This window comes from Stegodyphus dumicola, chromosome 11 (genome assembly GCF_044657685.1).
Source record: "Stegodyphus dumicola isolate Sdum_Otavi_A_Nest chromosome 11, ASM4465768v1".
NCBI classification, from domain to species: Eukaryota; Metazoa; Arthropoda; class Arachnida; order Araneae; family Eresidae; genus Stegodyphus; species Stegodyphus dumicola.
This window is the reverse complement of record NC_140778.1, coordinates 64,661,846-64,678,751: the sequence shown is the minus strand read 5'-3', so window position 1 is coordinate 64,678,751 and position 16,906 is coordinate 64,661,846. Positions and strand designations below refer to the sequence as shown.

The following is a 16,906-nucleotide window of genomic DNA, read 5'->3' as shown; positions in this document are numbered from 1 at the left end:
TTTGCTTAAAGGACCGATGCTGATCAGACGCTTACAAGGCCTGGTTTTAATTGCATCACTATGAAATGATCCACCATGCAGTTTCTCCACCTGCTCTTCTCATAAACAAAGATAACATCTTTGGAAGTCACCAAGTGTCTTAGCTTTTGCATGAACTATTCCATATGTTTTTTGCATGAATTCTTCCACTGTAGTTTCCAGAATCAATCTGTGATTAAATGTAATGTGTACTAACTGTTAGTGTTCTAAAAAAATAATGCATGGTGTTATGCTTTTGATTATTGTGAACCATCTTAATGTTTTTTAATTGTGAAAATGAAAATTTCTTTATTTCTTTTTTCCCTTGTGAAAGTTGCATAAATTATTAATTTTAATTTAAATAAATGTACAAAAACTTTTTAGTTTTTCTGCGCAAAATTCTCTTTAGTTCAGAAAATCTTACAATAAGCATGTAACATTTAAGTGGAGAATTTATCTTTTGTTTGTAGGTGCACATTTCATTCATCATTATTTAATAATGAATTTGTATTTAAGTTTTATAATAATTAACTTTGTGAATAATTGCTAAAATAACAGTAGAGATTTATTTAGATAGTAGATAGTTGTATTACTTACATTTCAAACTTGCAGTGACATTATGACAGAAATTATGATTTAATTGAGTTACTACAAAAATATTTTATATATCCATAATATAGAAATGTGTTGTAATATAAAAATATTTCATATTTTTTTAACTATATTTTGCTTTCATAAGAATATTTACTTATTTGTAAAGTGTGCAGTAAATATTATTAAGCCTTTTTTTTTTTTTTTTCTTTTTGCATTGTTAAATAAAATAATACATTTTAGCACATGGCTTGAAATTTTACAAATGTCTTCCAAAGCACCTTCATCTTACATTCTGAAATATTTTCGCATAATATTTTAATGGAATGTGGATTTACGTGGTTAGGCTTTAAAATATATACCCTGCTTTTATAACTTGCTGCATGTAAAACATTAGAATTATTCAGTTAATTAAATTTGCATGCTAAACTTTTTAGTAACTAATTTACTGATTTTTGTAGGTTATAATATTCTGAAATTCCTTTCTCTGCATTGCCCTCATTTACACTTCTTGGGAAATAATAATAATAATAATAATAATAATAATAATAAAAACAACTCTCACACTCAACATAACTAAAATAAACTTATTCTTTTTACATTTTAACTCTTAAACTGAAATGGTGTGAAACTTTTCATATTGATGCAGGAAAATTTACTGTGTATTAAAATTTTGCAAACAGATTTAACTGTCAGAAAATAATAATAAATTGTGATATTGTGATAGAAGATAAATTCTTAAAATGTATAGCTTTAAAAAAAACATAATAGTGAGAAATGCTTTTATAGTGTACATTCACTTGTCTTGTGACTTTTCATTTTATTTTTGGAAAAAAAAATCTGAATATAATTTTTTTTAAAAAAACTTTGCAAACTTGTCTTTTAATATATTTATTTTTCTTGTTGAAAATTACTTTCCATTAAAGAATAATAATATTTAGTTTTAATTGTGAATTGCTATATTAGATTAAAAATAGACATGTGCCATGTCAGTTACTTGATTAAGTGAAAGCAAAAATTCCATTTGTGTGTTGCATTCAAAGTTTGATTTTTCTAAATTAACTAACTATGTGCCAAATGCTAAAATGATATGTGCCTTGTGTAGCAGTTTGTTGAATTTATTTGTTATTGTACAGATTGTGTATATATAATTTTTTAATATATTTTGTTTCTATTAAACTGTGTCTGTTAGCTCTCTTTTAAAACTGTTGAACTTACTACGATTTTGGTGAAGTTTGTACAGGAATTTTATTTATATTTCAATAAAGAATTTTGAAGTACTTAATGGCCTGGTTACTTCTTGTCATACTTTTTTTTTCCATTAAAAAAAAAAAAAAAATCTTCTGAATATTTATAATTTCCATTCCATTTTTCTGTGTATTTATTATATTCTGATATAAGAATTTCATTTAACATTTCCATTTATGCCTACCAGTTCTATTCGCTTATGTTCTAAATACAAAAAATGCTGTTGAACTTTATTTTAATAATATTACAAAACATTTTCTTAATCTTGTAAAATATGTATTTTTATTGATGTATTTGCCATTAATATTTTATGGGGTACTGTGCAGTTTGTTTTTCTTCCTTTTATTTATGTGTTGTTTATTCAAGTTGTTAAATATCTTCTCATTATATTCTAGTTCGGATTTTCAAATTAATATACATGCAAATGTTGTATGTTTTTCGAGTATTCCCATTCCAGTCTTGCATGTATAATCAGGACTTTAATATATACTCATCATTTTTAGCATTGTGCAAATTCATGTGTAAAAACATGTAATGAACGTCTAAACAATTTAATGAGGCAAAAAAGATACTTTTTTCATTCAATTCTGCTGTTTTTGAATATTGTCGTAAGGTATATGCTGTAAAAAATAATTACCCAAAAAAGTAGTAATAGTTAAAAAAAAGTAACTGTCTTAACAATGTAGAAACAAGAGTATCACTTTTTCCTAAATATGACATTGGTTGTTTCTCATCAAGCGTAAATGTATATATCTTTAATTTATTTTGCCTATTATGAAAATTTGTTTCCAAATTCATGTAAGTAAAGAATATCATTTTAAGCTTCATCTCTGGTATTTAATGTATTTTGAACTTTAAATAGCATGTCATTATTTTATGTTAAAAATTGTGCCTCCTCCCTCCCTATATATAAAACAGCAGTTAGCTAGTTCACAGTGTTATTGAATCAATTTGGATTATGACCTTAACAAGCAAATATTTCTGATTGCTGAAAATTGGTAATATCTTACATGACCACTCTCCCATCAGAAACAAGTAGTTTTTAAAACTGAAAATATTAATTCCTGAAATTGCACTTAGTATTTGGTGTATGTAATTAATCCATGTAGGTGAAAATACTTTTTGGATTATACTATGTAGTTTACACAAATTACACTTTTAGAAATTTTAATTCTGTATCTTGGTACAAGGGGTTTAAAAAATTCTTACCTTTGATCCCATCACCGCTTTTCAGTTGTAGCGCGTATCACAGCTTGAGAAATAGAATAATATGATAATGAAATAAAATTACTGCTTTTCTTATGAAAGCATAATTTCATGATTTTAAAGAGACTAAAGGGAGGAACAGAGTCAATAATGTTGAACATTGGCCTTTGGAATGTTTTTCTAGCAACCTACAAGATGATGCTAAAAAAAAAAAAAGTTAAATAAATTTTTGGATTACCATTTATGATTATCAAATTATGTTCAGTTTCTCCATTTATTTGCTGAATTTTAATTTTTAATGCTTTTTTCAAAAATTTGAAGTAATATTCCTATTTCTGTTTAGTATCCTTGAGGTGCTTTTTTGTGGCGGCGGGTATTCTAGAAAATAAAATATATTTTATTTAAGTTATCCAATGTAGAATAGTTTTGAAAATTTGGAGGGTCATTAAAATACTTAATTTTGTCTTTTGTTAATATTTTGCAGCAGAAACAATATTTTTAATAATTTTACAACATTTGTGTTTTAAAAAAGATTTCTAATTTCAAGTCAAATTTTCTGAAATTTTCGCTCTGCGATGATAAGTTTATTTATATCCCTTTTTACCTCTAAAGATTTGATACTGCTAGTGTTTTAACCCTTTCAGGACGGGCGTCCCATATATGCATTCCCTAAGAACGTCTCTTACAGCCGGGCGTCCCATCCACGCATCAGTAAAGATCGCATTCAGAGGACGGGTGATGCGTATACGCATTTTAAGGTGAAACGTTTTTCTGAAGGCCACTAGATGGCATCCTGTGTCCATTATGTTTGAAATTAACACAGTTTTAGGTTCCTGACCTTGAGTTTGGTATGTTGGTATGTTCAGCTGTTCGAGGGTGGGGGAGCGGAGGGAAAGCGTAAACAGAGGTGGGCTCTTTAAATCGCTGCGTGCTAATGAAAACATTCTCGTATATGATTTATATCCAATTCCTTTTTTTTTATTCTATTTTTTCCTCTACTATGTACTGTCTTTTAGAACCCTAAAATCATACTAATACTGTGCGGAGTTTTTTTACATTTTGCATTGCCTTCAGATATATTTCTGTTCCTTCCTTTTTTATTTAGGAAAGCCTCACCTCCAGTCTATTATTGCGGGAAGGCGCTATTTATCAGAGGAAGAATACCCTTGTATGGTTAGTGAAACATTTACTAACGCACATGAGTGTACTGATTCATTTTCTAAAGAGTTAAAAAGTGATACTTTTTCTAAGAGTTTCAAAGTGATACTTCACTGTGCTTTGAGATTTACCACACTCGTTTTCATTTTAAATTTTGTTACTTCTTACTGTAAATAGTCGTTATTGTGTTCTTTTTATTACTTTTAAACTTTATTGATGGATTTTATCAATTAAAACTTTGGAATAATTTGAATAGCGCTTCTGAAAATTATTTTAGTAGATAAGCAATTTCTTAAGTATATTTTCATGTAAAATGAAAAAAATGTTTTAAGGGTTAATTTTAACATATATAAGAGCTCAAATAATAATCTAAAATGATACCAAAAATTACAATGCTATAAGCGAAACTTTTGTTTTTCTGATTTTTGTTATAAAATTAGGCTTAGTGATGCAAAACCTCCATCCTGTATGGTGACTGCCTTTGATTCTCTTCCGTCCCGCACGAGCGTCTTAAACAAAGGTGCGCCGTCGTGAAAAGGTTAAAGGACATTTTTCTCAGTTTCATAGTGTCCGATTCAAAATGATATCAACATCCAAGTGATAAGACTAAACTTGAAAACTGTTGCATAAGTGAGATATTTCTCTCACTGAAGTATATAATGGCAAAAATTAATTTGTTCAGTTATTTTGTTTCTAGAGTGAAATGAAATAATGCATCTGTGTATATAAATGTAATTTATAATATTGTTGCTATAATTTCTAAGAAATGTGTTTTGTAATAGAAACTGCAATGTTTGAAAACAGTTAAATCACCATGATTTCCCCCCTTCCAAATTGTCATTTCTTAATGTTTTCTTCATTTTTATGTAATGATGAAAAAAAGGTCTATGGAAACAGAATTTAGGATTATTTGGTTATGGCAAATCATACTGATGTTTAGCTACTGAGTAGTTTAACTCAGGAGGGATGAAATTTCAAGGAAAATGTCTCATGCATGGAAAAAAGCAATAAAAATGTCCATGCAGTTGACCCATTTGTCAAATTTCAAACCCAAATCGAACTACCAGTATTCTTATGTCAAATCCATCTAGTTACTGGTGGGCCATAAATGTGTGTGTATTGATTTGTCAAGAATAATTTCAAATTCAGATAGACTAATCATTCATTCATTAACATGAATGGACTCGGATAACTAAGTGCAAATTCTTTGTTATTCCCTTCATTTGGTAACTTTGTCTAGCATATGAGCTATATTTAGAATGGATAATATTGAGTTACATAATGTTCTGTTTCAATAGTAGTCTGTGTCTTGTCATCTTGAGAAACTTTTTAGTAATTGTAATTTAAGTATAGCAGTGTTGTTATGCTATATAATGTCATGATGTACATACATCTAACTATGTTTTAGGCATATGGTTTACCGTATATCATGTCTCAAGATTGCTATTCACGTTTATTTTAAAATTTTATTTCTTCTGTAAGGTGCTTTAAACCCATATAGTAATATGCAGAATTAGTCTCAAATTCTGTATGAGGATAATAATTATGTCAGCACAGCATCTTCTATCCTCGCTGATTTTTTTTAGCAGTATGCCTAACATAGCAATGGATAGTCCATACGTCTGCACATACATCACATTGTAAAACATCTGCATTTGTAAAAGATAAGTAATATTTTGGATAAAATTCTTTTAAATTGCAGTAGTCCCTTAATTTTTTTTTTTTTTTTTAATATATATATGGTTATTTCTCCTTTTTATCTTAAAGATAGTAATATGCTTAAAATAAATTTTATGAACTGTGTCATTTCAAAATTAATGGCTATATTATGATCTTTATATAATTCTAATGATGCACATAACAACAAGAGGGAAACTAAAATATTTTATACAATAATGATAAATTTGCAAACTTAAACTTTTAATCAGCATGTAAACACGCAGCAGAAACATAACTTTACTGTTCTGATCTAATCTTTCTTCATATTTGCATTCTTATCTCTATGATTCTGAAATTTTGTCTGCTGCAGCTGTTTAAACATGTTCATTTAATGCTTGATATATTCAGCTTGATTCTTAGCTTATGCTATTAAATTTAAATTACTATTTTCCTTTTCCTTTCTGATTCCATATCTTTTTACCTTATATCATGTTGGGCTTAATTCTAGTAAAAGTTTAATGTTAATCATCCTTAGCTGTCTCTTCAGAAAGCCTAGTTAAATTAGAATTTGTAGTTGCAGTATACCTGTTTCTCACCTACTATCCTCTAGGGAAACAAATATCTTAAAGAATCATATTGGTAATACTGAAGCACTAATCACCTAATCCTAATGAATAATATAATTTGATAACACTTTGGGTAAAGAGAATCAATCCTTTCCCCCTTCCCCCAAGCAGAATTCTTTTTCTGTTATTGACTCCTTCAGGATATGACATGTATGTTTTAAATGTTAAATAACAGGTTTTCATGTCCCATCCTGTATGCAAACTTTCTGCGATCATTTTATACTATCTCTGTACATTTGTTTGTCCAAAACTGCCATAGGCCCTGATGCAGTATGTGCACTCAACATACTGTATTTATAAAGGTAAGATATATATATAATATATATATATATATATATATATATAGGGTGCTTCAAAACTAATAAAACAAACTTTTCGTATTACGAAAATGGAAGCAAACACATTTGGATCACAGGATGACTGTTATACAGTTAGATACTGGAAGACACTTTCTATTTCTCCCCGACCATGCTGTTTTTCACAACACATGCCATTAGGCATGCTTATAAAAGTGATTTGCAGACACTCCCATTGTTATTTGTGTGTTCATTTATGTTTATATTTGTAATTTATTTTTTTCATGTATTTTGTTTACATCAACTGTTTGATTATGGCATTGCTTTGCTTCTCAGTTATTTTTATATTCAATGTTTTGAATTCTACTGAAGTTCTCTCAGACCATCTACATAGTTTTAGGCAGATGCACTATGTCTGTTCCACAATCAGGTTTTCAGAGGCCCTAAGCTCTAGACCTAAATACATATGTTTTTACCTTATTTCATCAAGTTGGATATGTCATGCTCTACATAGTATTTATGGTTAAGTTTGTGGGCTCAAGGTCATTAATGATGTGAAACAGATTAGTGTGTAAATAATAGGAGGAGGAGGGAGTTAAAACAGCTCCAGTGTCCAAGTGCATAATGGATAACCATGCATCCATACCATGAAAAGTGTTTTCTTTTAATGTATGTCTGATTAATTTTATAACACCCTGCACACACACATATATATTCTTTAAATAAGCTGTATCTTTTCGTTCATCAACATGTTTTGTCCTTTTTAACCTTCTAATTGCAGACTCAAAATTCATAAAAGTGTAAGAAAAAAATTATATATTTTCTCCCTGCAAATTCATTGCAGTTTGAAATCAAAGTTTACTGATGGGATAAGAGCATTCCTCATTTGTGTTCAGGGTAAAAGACATAACACTCCACATTAGGACGATTAATATGGACTTTAAATATTCTGATAAGTAAACCTCATGATCCATATTATCTTCCATCTGTTTTTCCAATGTAATGCCTAGTTTGATTCATTTTTATGATAATTGAGTTCCTAAATATGCACAACTGGAATAAATTTTGGTACTTACTGTCGAAAGGTGCTTCATATACATCAAAATAGCATGCATACATTGCTCAATATAATATTGGTTGAATTATTAAAGACCTGAGAATGTCCTAGGATCGATTCATGCTACAGTATGGGTTGGATACTTTAAATTTTCATTTTTATCTCTTAATCACATAAATTGGTTTGCACTGTATAAGCCTTCACAAGCAATTCAATTTTCTGTGTGTAGATCAGCTAATATCCTAAAATGTATTAAAAGTGTTCTAAACATATACAGTACAAAGTCTTTAATCCGGACCTCAAAACTACAAACTTTATATGGATACACATAATACGTTTATGCGCATGCACGTAAAGAGAAGAGATAATTAAACTGAAAGTATCAGCGCAAAAAATGAAACAACTTACATTTAAAGAAATGTTATAATGAAGTAAACAAATAAATATTAAGCTCTCTCTCTCTCTTTTTTTTTTTGTTGTTGTTGTTTGTTGTTAATTTTGATATTCTTTAGATCATAATTGCTCTTTATTTCATAAATTATGGTTTCATATTTTTAATTGTATAATTTCTGCATGCCATCTTACCAGATTTAAATTGATGATCTATAATCCGGAAAAACCCCTTATCTGGAATCGCCGAAGTCCCAACGACTCCGGATTACGGACTTTGTACTGTACTTTTAAATGTCGTAGAAAGCAGGTAAGGTACTTCGTCAGTAAAATGATCTAAGGAATGCAGACAAATTAATTTTATGTGTCATCAACAATTTGCAATATTATATATCATTGTATTGCAAATCAGAAAATCTGGGTAATTTCTTCAGTCATAGCTTTTTATTCTATTAGTTTCCTGATTTTAAATGGCAGTATATAGACAGTTGATGAGAATTTGTAAATACCTTTATCCATTAACCTGTTTTTATTATTATTATTATATCAGAATTGAAGAAATTTCTTTTTTTTTTTAAAAAAGTATCTTTTATGGCTCTATGTGTTGTTATATCCTGTGTTACGTTGTCAGAAGTATTGACCATGTCATTAAGTATTTGAATCCTTATATGTGTTGTGTAGCTGTAGTGAAAATATATCAGAGAACAGCAGTAAGATTATTATTTATGTGAGGTTTATCTATTGTGTAGCAAACTTTTCCTTTTATCCTTAGTATAAGACCTATAGTTGAGATGATAATTTAGTGTTAAGTAATTCTTTTGACATTCTATATGAATGCTATATTTGAAAAAAAAAATCTTGCATAGGAGAGAAAAAAAAGTACAGTCAAAAGTCGTTAATTTGGACACCCATAATCCAGACCTTAAAGCTAAAAACTTTCTGCGCATGCAGCGCGTTGACACGTGCGCATAAGACCTTTTACCATTGCGCATATGCGTTTGTGCAAGCGCATTTTATGTATAACGGATGGTATAATCTAAAATTATCTAATTATCTGTTTCAGTTAATGTTGATTGCGTTGTTCCTTAATCTTCGAATTGGATCCGGTTTATTATTTTTTGCAGACTGTAACAGCAATTTTATAAAAGTAAACTTGAACTTTCGATTATGTCAAATAGAATTTCCGATTCTGGAGCTCCCAAAGGATCGTACAAAACGAAAGTATGTTTCGATGTCCATCAAACAAAAAGTGGAATTGCTGCAAAAAATGGATAAAGACATGAAGAATGTGACAGAGAGGTTAGTGAAAACGAAAAAATTTCGATTGACAAGTTAGTCGGTATTCTCGGCACAGCAATTAACAGGACTTGAACAGCGGAACTTTGTAATTGAACAAGAAATTAGGTCTGTTTATAGAATTAAAGAGAAAGTATTATCACATAAAACGAAGCAACTTAAACAACTTACATTGAAAGAAATGTTTAATAAAGTAAACAAATAAATATTAAGCTTTTTTTGTAAATTTTGATACTCTTTAGATTATAATTGTTCTTTATTTCATAAATTAAGGTTTCATATTTTTAATTTTAGAATTTCTGCATGCCATCTTACGAGATTTAAACTGATGATCTATAATCCGGAATCGCCAAAGTCCCGACGAGTCCGGATTAACGACTTTTGACTGTAGTCTGAATTTTTTTGCTTTAAGATTTTGCTGTACTATTAAAGTTTATATGGGAGGTCATTGGCTTTTACAGAAGTATATTGTATTAACTTTGTAAAAGCAAGTGTGAGAAATCATTAAAAAACAAATGCATTAAGATTTATCTTTCACAAAATCACATTTGCATAGGAAATATATACATATTTCATTTTAAACCTTCAGTCTCCATGGCTGCTTTTCTACATTTAAACCATAAAACTGTCATGGATAAAGTGACCAACTGAAGGATTGATATAAGAACATGTTGACCATGTTTAGATCACCGAATTTTGAATTAAAAGTTTCAAATGTGGTTATATATTCACACGTTTGTACTGTAATAGGCAAAAACCTCTCGAAAGTTTTTAGTTGTGATGGAGAAATTATGTGATTATCTGAATTGTTTAATCCTAGCATTGTATAAATTTAAATACTATGCATGTAAACTGAAGTTTGTAATATTTTTTGCATGTTAAATTTACATGTGAAGATTTCGATGTATGTACTCATAATGTTTATTTTAGTAACTTAACTCCTATAACACAGATCTACATTTTGAGAAATTTTTACAAAAATTGTCTTTTTATGTAATGTAAATAAAATTGTAAATTGACTAAACCATTATAAAAAAGGAGGGGTGAAAATGAATTTGGAAGGCATGTTATTAAACTGCAAAACTTTCAGCCTTAAAGAAAACTCCTATTTTTAGAGAATTGATATAGTTCCATAATCAACCTCCCTCCTTGTTTTAATTTATATGAGTTTTGTTGATATTTTTTTGTATATGTTAAGAGAACTGTTGTTTTAATACATTTGTATGAATAATATGTGTGCCAGGTTTTTACTTCCTGTATTTATTCAGTAGCAAATGATTTTTTACCAATTAATGATTCTTGAATATTTTAATATTCAAAAGAGGAGGTGCTGATTGTAAAAAGTGTAATTATATACTGTTTTTATTTTGAGGTTATTTCTCTCTCTCCTTGTATGTGTCTTTAATTTTCAATTCTGTTGTTTTAAGTTGAATGTTTTGTAATAAAGGATAATTATATAATTTTAGGACAATGAATGATGACCAGGTGAAGCCAAGGTCCCTAAGGTTTACATGGAGCATGAAGACCACATCTTCAAGGGATCCAAATGAAATCATGCAAGAAATACGCAAAGTATTGGACAAAAATAACTGTGATTATGAACAAAGAGAGAAATTTTTATTGTTGTGTGTTCATGGAGATCCAAATACAGACTCTTTAGTTCAGTGGGAAATTGAAGTATGTAAACTCCCTCGGTTGTCACTTAATGGTGTGCGTTTCAAACGCATATCTGGCACTTCCATAGGCTTCAAGAATATTGCCTCCAAAATTGCTAATGACCTCAAACTTTAAGTACAACTTCAGACTGGGTGATGAAGAACAATATTCCTTTTTAATCAAATTTTTCAGACATGTGCCAGTCTCATCAATGGTGACATCAGGACTGTCTGATGGAGATGTACTCCAAATAAAAGAAAACTAGCTTTAAGCCTCTTATAGCGGCTTTTCATTTGTGTCACCTATTATACAGGAAGTTCTAGGTGTCACTGTCTTAAATTGCTAAATAGCAAAAAGAAAAAGACCCAATGTTGTGGTTTTTCTTTTTTTCTTTTCCTTCTTGGGGGTGTAGTGAGTTAAATTGCAGTAAATTACTCATGACTTCCAGCTTCTGTACAAAATCTCATTTAGTTTGATACAATTATCCCTGGCACATGATAGAAGTTTATGTCTGTATGTTTATTGGGGTCATGTCCGGTGCCCGGGCGATTGACTGTCACTGTATATAGACTAGCACTCAATATGTAGAGTTATTTCAAAATGCTGTCATTTTTATTTCAAACCCATTATTTTGTAATGCCTCTGGAGAGTTGAGGTTGCAGAGTGTATTTGACTGTATAAATTGTAAATTGTGAAAAACAAAAGGTTATTTGGAACTATATTATATATATAATAGTATAATTTGCCTCTTCACAAAGACACATAGATATAATAATATAACCATTAATTTGCATGGTAGTTTTTGTTGTAAATTTTTCTCTAATTTTAGATTACTACAAGGTTTTATCAATTTTCCACTGAGAATTTTTTTTAATTGTCTAAACTCTTTTAATTTCGAGCTTTGCACTTAATGTTGTTAAAATAAGAGTTTGTTTCTACTGATGCTGAAGAGTATTTATTATGTCTCATGTATTAAATTCAGTAATTTTTTTTTTGTCAAAACTATTAAGGGGGGATAAAATTTCAGATAGTTATCAATTTGTCAGATTAGGTTAGATGGGAAAATATATATATTAAAGAATCTCTTATGTTTGGTAATTTAAGTCCCCCTAGCAATGTCTTGTTTTATGTAATACTATTTGACACTAATTTAAACATTGTAGTTTTTCTCTACTTTTTCAAGTCTTCTTTGTATTTATAAATTAAACAGATGACTAGTGAAAAAAATCTCATCTTTTATAAATAGCATGCCCTATGGTATCATTTTGACTTTCGGTATTGCATTTTTTTTTTTAAATCTGATAATGTCTTCAGATTTTTTGTAAATACTTAACAATAATTCCACTGTAGCTTTTTGCTACTTTGTGTTAATATTTTGAAATATAATGCAAAACATGTAATACTAGAAGTAAAATAGGAATCTGTTTGCACACTTAAACTAGCAAGAAATTTTCGCTGCAAATAATAATTTAAGCATTGTTTGTAGCCCATATTTATACAACAGCAATATTATAAGCAGTTTGAAGACTGATGAGCTTTCATGTTCTTAATTCATAGTTAATTTAATTGGACAACTGAGCATCAATATTTCTAATTTCCATGCAGCTACAACTTTTTTTTTATTATTATTATTCTTGTAATAGTGCTTGTATGATATTTAAAAATAAACTCTAAAAGAATGATTTGCTAAGTAACTATAGCGCTTACTAAAACTAATTTTTTTCTCCATTACATAATTTTGGCATATTGAATTTTAGTAGACCTCTGTTTTGAATGCAAATTTTGTATTTATTTTGAAATTGGTATTACGGTATGAAAGTTATATGTTTGTGAGCTCCAAGATTTTCCATTTCGTTGTTTTACTCAAAATCCCCCCCTTTTTTTTGTTTGTTTTGTTTTGTACTTAAGTTTTCCAGTAATTTATATTTCTGTATGTATTTAACATTTTAATCACACTTCCCATTAAATTTGTTTAGGAACTGGAATTTACTAATCTTTTTATTATTTTCATGTTATTTAACTTCAAGGCAAAATTGTTAAAGCTATTTTCTTGCAAAGACAATAATTATCTGTGTAAGATTTATATTTTGTAATAATTAAATGCAGTCAGTTCAATTTAAAACTAGTTGTATACTTTTGTAAGCTGAATTTCTAGAATTTCTAAACTAGAAACTCAACCTGATATGAAAATTTATTTAGGGAAAAATACTAAATAAATTTAAATATAAAATATTACTGGATAATTTTTAAATTTAAATGCGTAAATCCTTCATGGAGAGAAATTAAAAGCTTGCTCTAAAATTATGTTCCATCTAAAATATTTTTTTGTCTATAGAAAAAAAAAATTGCAGAATAAAGCTCATATAAAATTTTTATGAAAATTGTAATATGTAGTTTCAATATCGAGCCTGGTTGTGGAATTCTTTACATATACATATCGTCACCGTTTATCAAATCTGTATGTGTGTCCCTTAGACATCTTCAAAATAAGAATATTGAGCATATTTTTCTACTAGTCGCAATGTAAGTATGTATCCTTAGTAGATCCAATGTTTCTAAATACATTGTATATATCTAGATGATAGTTGCATCATAAAAATTTAGTGCTTTGGAGTAATTTGAATTTATTTCCTTTTTTTAAACCCTGTGGCATAATTGTTTTAGTTAATTGAAATCATACAACCATAAAATTGTATTTTATTTCTCGATAAATTATGCATTGATCACTTCATTTTGATCATGTAATTAATTTGGCAGAGTTGGAGCATTTTGTGATTAAAGAAAAAATATATATAGCGTTGTGACTAGGTGCTGAACTTTTGCAGTCCTACTAAATGTACCCGTATCTTCATATGATCGTGCAGTAGATATCATTTCCAAGACTACATATTAGAATTAAGATACAAATACTTTGGATCAGGATGTGGATGTATAGTATATGGCAATGATAGAGATGTGACATTTGTTCTGTGGTTACTTTCAGGTGAAAGACACTAAATTAGCCATTAATTACTTTTTATTTTAAGAATCGCAAGTAATTCATATCTAATTGGCCCTCCAGCTAAAGAGGATTAAGTGAAAAGGTAGCTGTTTTCTCAGCTTATTTTAGAGACTGAACAGATTTAGAGTGAAATAGTATATGTTATAAAATCACTGGCTTTAAAAAAATTTCCATTGCAATTATTGGAATAGTTTTGCATTAATTTCCTTTGCAATTAAAAAATAGTTTTGCAGTCTTCTTGCATATCAAATACGGTGCATAATCATTCATTAAATTAACTTTCACTTTATTAAATAATCATTCACTAAATTCTCCATTTTAATTATTAAAATCTGATTTAGAAATGGAATACCCATTTAAAGTCGTATATTTTGGCATGATTATTTAGAGTTATAATGATCTGTACACATACCTTTATTATAGTTTCTAGAATGTAGAGAATTTCAGTATTTAGTTCATTCATTTAATTTTTATGTATATGTCATAAATTTAGTATATCAGTGAAATTGACAATAGAGGAATAATAGTTTAAAGAACCATTTTCAGTGCATATTAAGTGTCTCCAACTTTGTAGCAGTACACTGGTTTGACACTGTTTATTGACTGTTGACAGCTTTTGTGCTGAAAGCACATTTTCTCAACTTCATGCATTATGTTTTATAAATTTAAGCGGATTTTTGCATATTATACTTAATAAACATTAAGCATATTATGTAGCTTTCATGTTGTAATTAACTAGTGATATGTAGGTTATTTGGGACAGGGAAACCAGGTTTTGCTGTTTTCAACAGTTCCTGGATATGTAAAAAAATCAGGGAATGCATTTATAGTGAAAATCGTTTAACATGAAACTGAGGGGACTGGAATATTTTTTCGTATTAAAGGAATTCATGTATATATATTCAACAAATATAAATTTATTAAAGTGTATTTACACACACATATATATATATATATATATATGCATGTATGTAATAAAAATTGCTGAAACAAAAACATCCGCAAGAACGTAATGAAATTTAATACAAAATTTTAAGTTTTTTTTGGGGGGGAAATTGTTGTGTTTTGGAAAATAATTTGATATTTTTCTTTGCATTGTCTTTTTTAGCATCAAAATGTTAACAAATTGTGCAATGTCTTCCATTTTGTTATTCATTTAACCATTGGAATGTGCGTCTAAATAACCGCACATATTTTTTATGATATTTCTCATTTCGGATGACGTGGGAACAGGAGCTGCATTATTCATTTCATTTTTATAGTCGGAATGTGCATTAACGATATTTTTTAGCTTTGAACAAACTCCAAAATGTCTTTGTCTGCCATAATGCAGGCTGTATACACATTATTATCAACTGCTGCAGCGAATTCTTCCAATAATGCAGTAAAACATCCATTAATACAGAAACTTTCTCAAACATTTCATTAAGTGTTGACTCAGTTTCAATATCCTCCTTCTCCATCTTTTTTGAGGGGGTTGCCAAAGAATCTGATAATTTTGAGAATCGTGCATTAAGAAAACAGTTCTCATTCACCCTTGGAGTCACTGACTTCCATGCAGAGTGCAACATATGAACCAAACTCGCTAATTTTTACTCACACTGCAATTCGTAACTGAATTCCAAAGCCAACTAGTGAGAGATGAGATCTTTGGGTGCCATTTGCAGGGCTGGAAGGTGAAAGTAGCTTAGATGAACAAAACTAGCTCATGTCTCAGGCTATCCCGAAGGTACTTCAAAGCCAAGTTAGCCTCCTTTCTACAAAACATGTGAAAACACCTCTCATTCATTTCACATCCCGCTTAAATCTTGCTTGCGAGGCCAATGTTTTCCGTATTTTTTTCATTTCCAGAAAAGATATCTTTTCATGTTAAGAGAAACAAAATGCATAAAAATACATAGTAGTTTGTTGGGATCGCTATATTATTTTGTGTGAACCGATATTTCATCTTTGTGTTTTCGCATTAAACATATTTCGCTGTAGTTGATTTTAATTTGGAAAGAAAGAAAATTCATAATTTCAGATTTATCGTTTGGTGCTATTCAAGTTCTGAATATTTTTATGATCATGATTCCTTAAGATTGGTTCTAAATTTCTTTAGTGGGGTCTTGAATAATAATCTTACTCACACTGCAATTTTACTTTCTAGGTCCATAAAAATAAACTCCTACTTTCTAAAACATTAATCATGGATATAAAACGAAAGTAAAAGTAAATATTGCATAGTACGTCACACATAAATCGAAAGTTTCATTGTGATGTACCCATTTTTAAAACTTAAAAAAAATCATTTCAGTGATATTTTCATATTAAATTTAGATTTTTTTTTTTTTCCCCTATAGTTAATGCAAAGAAATAGTTGTTTCATTTTCATATTAAAAATAAAATGAGCATTTTCATTTCGTATTGAGAATCTGTAGTTCCATTGCATGTTAAATTTCAAAATTACTTATTAACAAACATGGCTGTAATAAAATGCATTTTCAGTAATCAGGCCTAAATTTTATTCTGATTTATTTTTTCAAAGTAGTTCTAGCATGAATGCTGTAGTTTTTATGAATATTTTGGTGGGAGTTTGTAATTATCAAAAAGTCTTCAACTTGTAGTTTGATGTTTATACTGGTAGAGCGAGTTTAATAGCAATGTGAAAACCTACAATAAAACTGCATAATTACTAAAGCTGTTGGTATAAATAAAGAAAAGT

The 16,906-nt window shown here is 29.0% G+C and overlaps 1 protein-coding gene across 11 annotated transcripts in view; it reads left to right on the top strand.

The window, feature by feature from the left end:
- The window catches only part of LOC118202886 (MAP/microtubule affinity-regulating kinase 3), a 112,638-nt gene extending 98,820 nt beyond the window's left edge, over nt 1–13,818 (top strand). For 9 of the 11 annotated variants that reach the window (XM_085826770.1, XM_085826769.1, XM_085826767.1 and 6 more), the window contains one exon: nt 11,012–13,818. In XM_085826770.1, coding sequence (XP_085682896.1) covers nt 11,012–11,336 — 325 coding nt within the window. In that variant the 3' untranslated portion in view covers nt 11,337–13,818. Of the gene's footprint in view, nt 1–11; nt 1,890–4,168; nt 4,237–11,011 lie in introns of those variants that run through there. The other 2 variants (XM_085826772.1, XM_085826773.1) reach the window with 2 other exon arrangements.
- Nucleotides 13,819–16,906: the final 3,088 nt, after the last annotated feature.